General features: G+C 49.5%; 1 protein-coding gene and 1 long non-coding RNA gene across 2 annotated transcripts in view; one reads left to right on the forward strand and one right to left on the reverse strand.

Annotated features, from left to right (window-relative positions):
- LOC116841920 (iroquois-class homeodomain protein IRX-6) overlaps window positions 1–12,693 on the reverse strand; it is a 43,536-nt gene extending 30,843 nt beyond the window's left edge. The window contains exon 1 of the mRNA XM_032810414.1: window positions 10,096–12,693. Within this exon, the coding sequence (XP_032666305.1) occupies window positions 10,096–10,134 (39 nt within the window). The 5' untranslated portion in view covers window positions 10,135–12,693. The remainder of the gene's footprint in view (window positions 1–10,095) is intronic.
- Window positions 1–13,467, forward strand: part of LOC116841994 — a 229,208-nt gene that overhangs the window by 92,341 nt on the left and 123,400 nt on the right. The window lies entirely within an intron of this gene.

A 13,467-nucleotide genomic window follows, 5' to 3' on the forward strand; every position in this document is an offset into this window, starting at 1 on the left:
CCCCCCCCCTTCTCTCTTTCTGTCTCTCCATCTTTCTGTCTTTCTTTCTATCTTTCTCTCTAGCCATCTTACTTTATTTGCTAGATATTATATTCAGAAAAACGTGCAAATCTCTGCATGCATATTAATTCCTTACAGTCACACAGCACGAATGCGATTACTTATCAGGCTCGAGATTGCGTCTGATCGATGAAATAAGCCTTCTTACCGGTTAAGAATCAGCGACGGAGTATGGCTTCAGAAACCAGTCGTTCATCCATGAATATTTAAAAAATAAACAGTATATTAAATATCGACAGAATTTTGAGAACCCACTTAAGAGAATCGGTCTTTCATATTTTAATAAAAACGCCACGTGTTAAGATTCGATGAATAGCGATATCTAAATGTCGTCAACTCTAGAAAAAAAGTTATCAACGTCTAATTGGATAAGCATATTATTGGGAGACTGTGGGAACGCGAATTGCGGTGAGGCTCGATGTGTGAATGATGAAAACGGTGTTTAATGAAATTACGTCAAATTTCGGTGTTTGCCGAATTTATTGAACTGTGATATTACAGATAAGATTCTTTTGATCCTTAGAGATTGGCAAGGTGAAGTCAACAATGATCCTATACGTTGTATATTTTCAAGTACAATCCATGGAAACTTTGTGGTGCGTTTGCGCCGAAAGGTCAGATACTTTACACACTGAAAAAATATTTTTACTTCTATGAAAAGATTCTTGTTAAATTCTTGTTAAGTTCACTTAATCTAATACAAATTTTAACGTACAGAAAAAAATAAGATATGTTAGGGTCACCTTGTTGTTTGTGTCATATAATTTCGCCTTGTCGTTTAAAGGTTAAAAATACAACGGATTACCTGCAAGATACACATGCGTGCAATATTGTGCCTAAGAGACAAAAGTATTGAAATATAAAAGTATATAATATTATCCGCGTATTGGTCTTAGGAAATACAGATCTTCTTTTAGAACAGTGATGCATGCACTGCATAATGTTGTAAAAGAATTTCCGCCTTGGCGCATTTGCAAGCGAGGCGAAAATAGAGTCGGAAAGTAACTGAATTAGTTTGTCCATTTCGCGAGATAGGCGCACTGCTTGAATCTGCCATCAGCGCGTTTGTCAGAAAACATCCTCCAAAACAAGTCTCGCACTTCGCGTCAACACAATCCATCAGCGGGACGCGAAAATGCACGCTCGCAAGTCAAAGTGCACGAAATGAAGATAATCGATGGAGTCAGTTGCAAAATACGAGCGACTGGACTGTACGAGGATGAGAGATTCGCGCGAAACTTCCGCATGGTTACGTTTCCGAAATATCTCCGACACGCGTCAAATTTTAACCAGCAGTCATTTGAACATGTAACTATATCCGCGAATCGGTTATTCTTGCGAAATCAACCTCTCATGTGACCGGCAGGGATCGATAGCCTTCCAATTATAGCGTCGCATCCCAAATATCCTCGTTTAAAATGTCAGCATTTTTCTATTACTAAATTCGACACATTACTTTTTGTCCTGTTACTTAATGAATAAATCCCTAACAGCTGGAGGAGAAGTGCGAGGTGAAGAGAATATATTTATGCCCCTTCACACGGCATAAATCGTGTAAATCGGAATAGGGGAGGCGAACGAGAGAGCGATCAGAACGGTGGAATCGCGACGAAATCGCATTTCTCTCCCGCGGAGAGTATCGCCGATAATTCGATCGCGCGATACGCGCGAGCTAAATTAATTAATTCCTCCCCGCTAATCGCCATAGTCATACCGCCGCACCTCCGAGGGGAGCGCGAAGCGCGCCGTTATCGTCGGCGTGATCGCCGTGGGGGACAGCCGGGACACAATCGCGACAATCGTTCCTATCGTTCGCGATCCCCGCGGGGATTCCCGCGCCGCGGCGAGTTCCCGCGCGCATTTTGACAAAAGCAAAGAGAGAGAGAGAGAGAGAGAGAGAGAGAGAGAGAGAGAGAGAGAGAGAGAGAGAGAAAATGCTCGGCGAAACTGCGAAGTCGTCATCCGACACCGAAGTTTCGTCGTAAAGCGATTGCCAACGGCAACGAGGACGATGTTGACGACGAGGACGACGATGACAAGAACGACGCCGGCGACGACGACGACGGCGCGTTATCGGAAGAGGACCGGTTGCGATACAATGACGTTCTTTCGTTTGTTCGTCTGTTGGTTCATGTAGACGTACGTTATTCGTTCAACATCACGACTAACGACACCACTACTATGCATTGCGGTACGATACTACTTTCGCCCTCGTCGGCGTAATCGCATTCTCGCCGACGATGCTTACGGAAGAGCGTTACTGTGTTACGCTACGCGGCTAGTGTGTTACCGGGGACTTTATCGTGTGGGAGAGTTATTACGCGTGTAACCACTGTCGAAGCTGAGACTTATCCCGGACGATAAGAGATAAGGGTGATGAGAGAGTGCGAGATAGGGGCGTTCGATTAACATGCAGCACCACCGTGAGTCTCGTTGGTAGTACGATTGGTACCATCGGTACAGTGGGATAAATTTCTAGTCGGGTATGTTTTATCCGACTAGAGAAATATTCCATAGTTCTGATCAAGTTAATTCCAATCAATCATCTGGCTGGTACAATATGATATTAGTGTCTTATGATAAGTCCTATAATGTAGCGTGGCAAACAGGTCCTTATTTATGATAAGAATTATTAATAATTAGGACCCGTTATTGATGATTAGAACCTTATACAGACTAGATCACTAATTGGAATCAATTGTAATCAGGACTAAGAGTTACATTTCTAGGAGAACCCTCGACTAGAAGTTTTTTTCCCCATGATCCTAATCAGGTTGGTCCTAATCAATCATTTGGCTTGTACAAGATGGTATTATTGAGCTCTACGATAAGTTCTATAACAGAGCGCGGCAATCAGGTTCTTATTCATAATAAAGGTTATTAATAATTAGGATAACATTATTTTATACATGCCAGATAACTAATTAGGATCAACCTGATTAGGATCATGGGATAAATTTCTAGTCGTTCGTGCGTTTTACTGGTGCACGGTGCGATTACCGTACCTTAATTAATAATTAATTTTGTTAAGTATGAAATTGATGAGATTAACGTGGTGTCGACCTTCGACAAATGGCACTCCATTCGTCGAGAAGACGCGCTCGAGAGGGGACGGGAGAACTGCCATGCGAGTTGTCGATCGCGCGATGATGTCCACGTTTTAGCTACGGGAAGCGCGAGCGAATAAACGCGTCGCGGCCGTGAAAGATCGAGAAAGAAAGCGAAGGAACGAGCGAGAGAGCCGAGGGCGGATCTGAGTCAGCTCCGGGGACCGGCTCGAGTAGCGCCAAGTCAGCGAGTGAAACAGCGCTAACCGCTGAACGCGAACTACTACCGGCGATCGTATCTATGTGTACCTATATAACGCGCCGCGGCACGTCGCCGCTCTGCCAACTTGCAATAATATGGCCATTCATAATTTTTATGCGGTCGTCGTCAATGGCTCCTCTTCCTCCTTCCTCTTCCGTTCAGCGCCCATCGCCGTCACGAGCGGCTGCGAGCGGTCGAAGGGGACACCTCCGAATTCGTCTTGCTCGAAACGTTCCTTCCCTCCAGGTCGATCGCTATTTACGAACTGAGAGAATGACGTTTGTTGTTTTCCGTGTGCTTTGCAAATTTCTTCATAAACGAAGCGGAGTGACAGCTGACTCACTTTCGAATTCGAATGCATCCTCCGCTCTGAATCGTCGAGTAAATATTTTCATTCGAAATTAAAGAGCGAATCTGATGTATTCTCCATTGTCACAGGGACAAATTCTCTTTAATTGATCGAAACACTCATTCGTACGGATTAAGAATCCATTTTAGACTTGAGTGGAACATTGACTCTTATGGCGATTTCATGTGGCGGTATTTTCACTGTCGCGTCAAATGGATTTTCGCTCATTTCGAGTGAGATTTCCGCGCTGAATCATCGAGTGAATATTTTCATTCGAAATTGAAGAGTGAATTATTCGATATAACTCACAGGAACAAATATACTACAATGGATCGAAACATTTCTTCAAATAAATTAAGATATTTTCCTCTAGATTCGAGTTAAACGTGCACTTTTATGATTTCATGTGATGCTATTATCATCATCGTACTTCGGTTGAATTTTCACTCACTACTGTGTGAATTTTCTGCTTTGAATCATCGAGTGAATATTTTTATTCGAAATGAGAAAGAGTGAATTGTCTGACAGTCTGTAGTAAATCGAAACATTTATTCATATGAATTAAAAATTTCATTTAGATTTGAATGAAACATTGACTCTCATGATTTAATGTGGCGGTATGTTTACTGTTGCGTCAAACGGATTTTCACTTGTTTCGAGTGAGTTCTCCGCGCTGATTCATTCAGTGAATATTTTTCTTCGGAATGAGAGATAGTAAATTATCTGACACAACCTAACCGTCACAAGAACAAATTCCTTGTAGTAAATGAAAACATTTATTCATTAATTAAGAATTTTATCTAGACTTGAGTGAAACATTAACTTTTATAATTTTGTACGATGTTATTTTCACTGTCGCGTCAAATGGATTTTCGCTTCGAGTGAGATTCGCTTCGCGAAATTTAGAAAGTACAAGAGAAGCTGTCGCGATAAGAAACCTCTCGTAAGAATGCGCTCCCAATTGCCTAATTACCGCTTCGCGACTCGAGTCAAGTTGAACTGTCTCGAAAACTGCAAAAACACACAATCCGATCGTATCACGCGCACACGCTCTGCAAGATACGATCTACGAGTTGCATAAGTCATTTACGTATCATCCTTGTCGCACTGGCTGCGATAGTCATCGCGGTTGTTACGATTAAACTATCGGCGTATCAGCGGCAAACTTGCCGGTCTGCCTTCGATCCGTATCGACGATTCGACGAATACGTCGCGTACACGTCGATGATAGGAGGCCATTGTAAAGAGTCATTCGAAAACTCAGGTAAATTCATGACATATCTCGCGCACACGCGTCAGTGTATCTGTAATGTGTCGTCGTTGACGATGGATCTTAGGAAACGAATTAACGAAAGCATTCGCAGCATTCGTGTCGGCACACCTCATGGCCGCGACACTCACTTATCGAGTCCAGAATCCGCAAGCTAATTCCACAAATTCGACCGGTTCACTCTTTGAAATTCCACATCAACATTCTCGAAACAATTTCGAGCCGTTCAAGTGAGAAGCGTCGCGAATAACCTATGAAAGAATTATGTTTATGAAATGCTCTCTTTTTCTTTGTCTTTCTCTGCCTCTCTCTCTCTCTCTCTCACTCTCCGTATCTTTCTCGCAAAAGACTCCCGGAGTGACTCATGGGTCGCCCAATAACTCCGGAACTCGTATATTTCAAAGCCACGGTGCCGGCTAAACGACGAGCGAGTGAGTCCGGAGCATCCAAGCGCGAATATCCGATTCATCTTCGTCCGCAATTGGGTTAATTCGGTGCACCGTTATCAAGCATCGCCGCGTCTAATCTCGCTGTCGTCATAACTGGTGTATTGGATTGTGTGTCAAGGTGGTTCAAGCGCACAAGAAGAAACGTCTTCGAGCCTGTTTCACCATTATCGACATTACTCGCGTGCTGATACTTTTTTTATACAGCGAGATCACTTGGAGGCACGATCATAAACTTGAATTTATATCGTTCGGTCTCGGCTCGTCGTCGTCGTCGTCGTTGCCGCCACCGCCGCCTCCGTGGTTAACCTCGAGTTAGCGGTGTGTGTCGCAACCTTTCGGAAGCGCGATGGAAAACGGCAAGGTTAACCGCGACGAAATCGCCTCTAGGCGGCGGCTCTTCGATACGCCGCCGTCGACGACGACAACGACAACGTCGACAACGTCGACGCCCTGGTTCTTTCGTTCTTTCGACGCGCTCCTCGTGGTAACCCAAAAATAAATCTCCGACGCGAGGCGGAGAGCGCGACAGTGAGAACACGGGCGAGCCAGGTCGAAGAGGTCGTTATTTCAATTAAATTGACCGACACAGATTAGTGATATGAATTCCACCGCGGTCTAAATTTAATGCCACGGCGCGCCGTGCCGTGTCGCGAGCAAGCGAGCGAGCGGCCCTCGTCGGGGCACAGAGTGTCGCGGTTTTTACGGCGTTAAAAAAAGGACAGTTGTATTTATGGCGCGACAATTTTTCAAGCCGGAATTAAACGATGAACGAGAACATCCGCGCGCCCCGCGCCACGTCGTCGTCGTCGTCGTCGTCGACCGACGCGTCCGCACCGCTCGAGACGTGTCGGATCAACGCGCGGCGGATTAATTTGAGCGGTGGTCAATGCCAATATCGCTCCGCTGTCGTGCCCGCCAAGTCTGGGTACTCGTCATGTGCAATATGCAACGTGAAAAAAAAAAGAAGAGCAGGGAACACGAGCGAAAGAGACGGGGAAAACGACGGAACCGGGAGAGAAAAAATAAACAGCACGAAGGACCGAATTGTCAACTCGAAGTCGAAATTTGCTACGGACACCTGCGAACACTTAGCGGTAATAAATTTACGCGATGATAAATTTTAGCGTGTGAACGTGTGTGTGTGTGTGTGTATGCGTGTGTCTCACTCTTTTGCAGTCCGCCGCCAACTATTTCCCCGGGCACAACGCCTCGTTGCATCATCGATACGCGGCAGTTACCGAGATCGACATAATGCGATAAGTGTTCCTTAATTAATAAGGGGGTCGAGATAACGAGGGGAGTCACGGGAGCGCGAAGCAGCGGCGAGCAGTTTCGAGCGATTTTTTCTTTCGTTATCAGCCACGCGCTTTCCTCGGGGGGAAAATTAATTTTAGGCCAATAGGAGTCGCGCAAAAGGACGTTGGATAATAATTTCTTACGGGGCGGATAATAATATTGAGTTTCATTCTTTAGTTCTCGGGCGGAAACTCCGGTCCCTTAAGATAGGTTGGATTAGGAATGGGAAAATCTATTTCTGACGAGTGAAGACACGAGAAGAGAGAGAGGGAGAAAGAGAGAGAGAGAGAGAGAGAGAGAGAGATATTTTAAGAGAAAGAGATCTCAAGAGAGAGAGGGAAAGAGAGAAAGCTGAGAGGATATAATTCACGTATACTATCGGTGATTAATGTTTCATACGAGCGTTACGAGTGTGAATGTACCGCGCGCGGACATTAGATAGAGAGCGAAGAAAAATCGCCCGGCGAGTTGACACGTTATTGTCTAACGATTCGCGTATCGAAAGTGTGTCGGCGATAAAGTATATAACACCGACTAACATAATTATTTCTTCCTTTTTTCTCCGTTGACTCCGCTGTAAGTGGAGTAACACTCGCTGATAACCGGCCGTTCAATTTTATCAGTGCTTTAACAGCGCGAAGCGCTTGTAACGCGCGCGCTGCCGCTTCTCCGTTGTTTCCCCGATATTCCTCGGGACTTTTGCCCGCGCTTATTGCGACAACAGGCGCTTCGCCGATGTTTAGCTCACTTAACAACGACGTCTCGCGGAGCTCGCGTGACGCGCAATATCGTTGACAGAAAGCTCGCTCGAATTTCAACGTCAACGTCGTTGCAAATTACATTACGAGAACAGAAACAGAAAGAGAGAGAGAGAGAGAAAGAGAAGCAGCAGAAAGGGGAAGGTAAAAGAGAAAAAGGGAGAAAAACGACGAGAAAGAGTGCTGCGCGAGCGAGTGCACGCATTGGTTGTCACTCTCGAGATACGGGCGAAATGCGGCAGCATGCGATGCTGCTATTATGACAAAAACCTTCGTTGTTAGTAAGACAAGATAATTATTCCGCCGAGCTCCGGGGCTCTTCGATCATTTAGGCGTGGCAACACATGTTCTCAGTTCAGCGCTATGTGCGGCATATATGCGGGGTATACCTATATGCGCAGCGTGTCAGGACACGTGGTGCGGAACCTCTCAGGCTTGCCAGCGGCTATTCATTTTCGCAACCCTCTCCCTCCGCCCCCTCTCGAGCGCGCGCGCGAGGGATTCTTCCCTACAAATTATTCGATACGCCTCGCGAGGCCGAAACGAGCTTCGCGCGAAGTTAAATGGCTAACGACGCGTCTCACGCATCGTGATTTTAATGGCGAAAATCATTAGTAACAAGCTGCCCGCCCGCCCGTTCGCCTCTGCGTGCCCGCCCGACTACCTCCAACAGGTCCGCGATCCGAAATTAGCCAATCGTAATTTCTGCACGATGACGACAGTGTCGTGGTTAACCGGCGCGAAGTCGCAATCGAGCCGACAATGTTTCACCTCGCACGATCACAGTTAATAATAAGGAATGCATTTGTCGCGCACTATGTGTACCCCTCGGTGCGTGTGTGTGTGTGTGTGTGTGTGTGTGTGCGTGTGCGCGCGCGTACGAGGCCATATGGGAACTGACATATGTATGTACGTACATGTTACCTAAGCGTTTAATCATTAACTACATTTGACTTTCAAGCAACATGGATAAAATTATACGACCCAAGTCTATAGGAAAATGCGCGATCGGGATTATATTCTGTAAGAAATTCGGTAGAAAGAAATAATGACTCAATTGTGTCGTAAGTGTATCGAGCATTAGATTTCTGTACACGTGTATCGGGCACGCGTCTCGACTGCGACTTGTGTGGGAAAGAAAAGAATGTGTCCGCTGCTCCTTTTTCAAAGGTTAGATGTTTTTGCGATGGCAACCGTACTGTTTTTCCGCAATCACACTTTGCGACGGCCATTCCAGTTGATATGCGGAAACTTATTTTACTATTTTCATAAACGACCGCCCAGTCTTTTCGCGGGAACACCCGGATGGATTCGTTGCGGTGTATCTTGGGTGCTCCTTTTCCGACAGGACTAGCCGTCGATGTGAGACTGAACGCCCGTAATGGTAACGCTCGTCTTTCAGAAATCCGTCCTCTAACGCGCGCGACACGTAAGTCTACACAGTCGAGCCGGGACAGATGAAAAGCCGGGCGATCGACTGGAAAAAGGAGAAGAGAGAAAAGCTCGGACATACTATCAGTCTTCGTTAATCTTCTTAATTAATTAATATTAGCGAATTGGATGTTCCAAACTGTACAATTTGCCACGAAATTGGACACCGCGCGTATTTTCATTTTTAAAAATCACTTTCCTTGAAAAAAATCGCTCCGAAATACAGAAAAACAGAAACAATCGAGCAGTGGTGGAAACTCGCTCTTTTCCTGATTATTAATAATATATTTAAGACACGCGTTTGTTATACAAATGAGAGAGAAAAATAGAATAGTGTCGAGTAGTGGGACCATCGGTCAGGCGTTTACATAACGCACGGGTTTTCGCTGATTTAATCGTCTGTCTTGCATTGCAATTATGAGATTTGCACGATATATATTGCGAGCCGCGTTACAAAGACGTGCGGCGAGAGTGACGCACGAATCTTTGATTTCTCCTTCTCGTCCCGCTCAAGTGTCAGCCACGGAGAGACAGCGTTCAATTCGCGCGGCTTCGTCGACGAAACTATAGGTTCACTGCTCTCGCATAATTACCAGGATGTGCCTTGTAAATTTTGGAAGACTCGCGATGAGCGTTAACTAACGCGTAACTCTTCGGCACGAGCCGCTAAAGCGAAATGAATTAGCTCTCGGAGCGCGAACGGGAGTCGTTAACATTCGCGGCGTGCCATGTCGAGGCAAACGCGCTCCGATTATAACGATCACCGATCGACTTCGATTTACACATCCGCCCGCATCGTCTGCGCTAATCGACTCTCTGCCGTCGATCTTATCGAATTATCTTATCGTAAAACGCGTCAATCACACACACACACACACATACACACGCACACACACGCACACTTTCTCCGGCATCTCGCCGCGGGCTGAGAATCTCCGTGATAAACCTCACATGTTTCATACACATCCACTTGCGAATACATCGCGCAGTTGTCGCGCATGTGAGTCGCACGTTTCCTCCACTCGGTGTCGGAGCACACCGATCACCACAAGCTGATGGGAGCAGAATCGCGCGCGCGCGCGGATTTCGACTCGCAAGTGGACGCGTAGGCTCATCTCGCGCGAAAACTCCTCGGCGGAGCTTTCTCGCGAAGTGGATGGAGCGAACGCTCACCTGTAGATTTGGCGATCCTCGGAAAGAGAACTGTGACATGATGTGTCGGCCGCTCAGGGCCGTGTTAGTCGGGCACCGCTACGCGATCATCTTTCCAGTCCGCGGCATCTGCGGCCAGGTGCCTCGCGTGGCCTCCCGGTGCACACCTCGCTCGGTCACCTCGCGACGGATTATCTGTCACACTTTCGCCCGTTCCTCTTATTTTCTCTTTCACTAGCGCGTTCGATGCTCTTATGCCGCGGGGGCGCGGGTGCGAGGAGCCTCTATCTGTCGCGTGTAGTGGCTGCGCCACCCCCCGGGGGTGCTACTCGCGCCGACACTCCCGCGTGCTCCGGCGTCGCGGCTCGGTGCCCGACTGCGCTCGATCCTGCGATCCTGCCAAGCGGTCCGCTGCCGGCATATGCACTCGCACTGTCACACGCGACGTTGGCAAGTTGTAGCAGCACGCAGGCGAGACCGGACAGTCCTCGGAGTAGCTAGCAATAGACAGTTTTCCGCGGAACCGGTAGCGGTTTGTTGCCGCTGTCGACGTCGTCGTCGTCGTCGTCGTCGTCGTCGTCGTTGTCGCAATCGTCGTCGCCGACGTCGACGTCGTCGTCGCGGACGATGCAATACTCCACAGGGAAGTCGAACTGTCAGCCGACAGTCGTCAACAGTCCGCACGCACTGTGGTCACACTCGCGCTGAGCTTGTAAGGGGAGGCGCGGCGGTGGGTCTGTCCTTTCCCGCGGACAGAGAGAGAGAGCGAGCCGCCGCCGGCACACTGTCGGGGTGTCGCGAATCGCGGTACCGACGTCGCGGAAAAAAGTCGCGCGACGCGCGGCACGGACACGCGCAGCGCGCGATGCGTGGTGAACGTACGTAGATAGGTAGGTAGATGAATACGTACGTACGTACGTGTATTACACGTACGTACGTGTCGGCGTTCGTACGCGCGCGATGCGGTTAATCGCGGCGGCTAGTTCACTCGGTTGATCCGATCACCGCGCCAGCTATGATCGGTCGCGACTATCCTCCGAATCGTCGTTTCTTTTCGACGGAATCCAGTCCTTCGCTCGGCGGATAGGAAGGCGGAGGTGCACGGCCGTGGGCGCGAGCGAGACGGCAACGGCGAGAGGGAGCGAGCTGGAGAGACGTGATAGAGGGAGGAGGGAGTGAGAGCGAGCGAACACTAGAGGGACGGCAGGACGGGCTATGCAGGGGAGGAAGGGGGATAGCAGGCGGGAGAGAGAGAGAGGTAGTAGCGAGTGAGGGTGTCGGAGGGACACCGCTGAAAAAGGAGAGGAACGATGGAGGAGGACGGAGGAAGAGTGAGAGAATGGAGAAAGAGAAGGAGAAGAGTGAACGGGGGAGAGAGAGAGAGAGAGTATGATGTGTGTGTGTGTGGGTGTATGCGTGAGGGAGGATGGTGAGGACGACGTGGATCGCGTACACTGGCCGTCTCTTTTTATCCTTCACGGTCCTTCCACGCAGCCGGTCGCCCGGCGGCCTGCGCAATCACGCGCTGCGAACTCGCGAAAGAGAGGCGAGTGCGTCTTCTTCCTCCTCTTCGGCTCGTCCGCCGCCACCGCCGCCGTTGAAGACCGGTCACCGATCGTGGCTCTTCGTGGCGCTACCGATCGCGCGCTTCGTGAAAGCGCCAAGTACAAACTGACGCGGCTTCTACCGCGTGTTGTACGCTCTTGTGTTCCAACACGACAACGATCAGGATAGACACCGTTGTTCCTGCTTGGCCTTATTGTCTCCCTCTTATCTCATCCTCCTTTACTCTCTCTCTCCCCCCTCCCTCTCTCTCTTTCGATTTCTCTCGTTTCTTCTTTCTCTCTTTTTCTCTCTCCCTCTCTCTCTTTTTTTCTCTTTTTTTCTCTCTTTCCCTCTCACAGTTCCTCCGCAAAGTCTCTTCTTTTTTTCAAACGATGCGCAACGCGAAAATCCAATTCAACGTTTACCCATTATCCCGGTGTGCACTAATACGCGATTGTCACTGGCGAAAATGAAACTCTGGCTGGAAACGAGTTTCACCGAGGTCCAATGACAGAACTGCTGATCGGCACGTATCCTCGCTTCGCGGAAGAACGACGTGGCCGCAGTTTGTAAGTTTCCGTCGTATCCACGAGTTCCGCGAGATGACGGTTGATCGCGGTGTCGTAGGAGGAGGCGACCCGTACGTACAGTGCCGGTGGCGCTGGCGGTGACGATAGTATCGCGCTAGTGGTGGTGGCCCGATGACGAGAGAAACGCTCGACTCGCCGCTGATGGTGGTGGTGGTGGTGGTGGTGGCAGTGGCAGAGTCGTCGCCGTGGTTCTTTTCCTTCCACGGAAAGGGGGACGATTTTTGCGAGATGGTTTGCCCTCGGCGAGACGGGTGGGAGGGTCCAGGTCGACACGGCGTGTGTTCTGGTGGGGGTGCGGGCACCACCTCTGCCGCTGATGCCGCTCCGCCGCCACCTCGTCGTACCCGCGCAAATTCGTACCGCGGGCTCGTATTAGCAGGCCGAGTGTCGTGCGTGGCTCTCGTCTCTTTCCGCTCGGGTCGTCGGCATCCTCCCTCGTCGATCGAGCACGGAGCCGGCGGTTAGCGTCGGCAAACGCGACAATAAAATATGGTGAGTCGCTCGTGGGGCTCGGCTAACGCGCTCCCTGCTTTCCTCCCCTCCTCACTCTCGTTGAGTCGCTCTTCCATCCTTTTCCCCCCTTTTCTCTTTCAGTTTTTGCATCTCGCTCGTGCGCCCGACGGTCCGATGGCGCGCTTTCACTCCCTCGCACACCCGTCTCGTTCCTCGTGACGCCCCACCGTAGGCGCTTTCTTCCCTCTTCGTTCTCGGCTTTCGTTTCGTGGAGGGGATGGGTTGAATGAGACGGAGGGGGACGCGACCGGCCGAGATGCTGCCACGCTCTGCTGTGGTGGGGCGAGAAGAGTGAGCGGTTGGTAGCGTTCGGAAGGGGCAAACGAAAGGGGGGTAGGGGGAGAGGTGGGAGGCACGAAGGCAGAAACTACACGACAATTTTAGTTCGATAGATCCCGAAGTTTAGCCTCGGCGGCGCTGCTTTACTTGCCGCTGACTTCTTCCCGGTAGTTTGTTCGTTGCCCTCTCCCCCGCCGTTGCTGGCTGCTTCTCCACCCTCCTCCTCCTCCACCTCTTCATCGGACACGACCGCACACCCCGACGTGTCCCCACCATCGGTTCTCTGCTCTCGTCTTCTTTCTTTCTCTTTCTCACTCCTCCTCCTCCTCCTCCTCCACCTTCTCCAAGCCAGGACAAGATCGCCGACTACTTCGTGCCCCTTCCTGTGCCCGGCATCAGCGCCGATGCCGCTACCTGCCGCTCCTTATTCCACGCACTACGTGACACTTGACTACAACACCAACTT

This window comes from Odontomachus brunneus, unplaced genomic scaffold (genome assembly GCF_010583005.1).
Source record: "Odontomachus brunneus isolate Ranch 3 - 2012 unplaced genomic scaffold, Obru_v1 Obru_scaffold_002, whole genome shotgun sequence".
In the NCBI taxonomy this organism is placed as follows: domain Eukaryota; kingdom Metazoa; phylum Arthropoda; class Insecta; order Hymenoptera; family Formicidae; genus Odontomachus; species Odontomachus brunneus.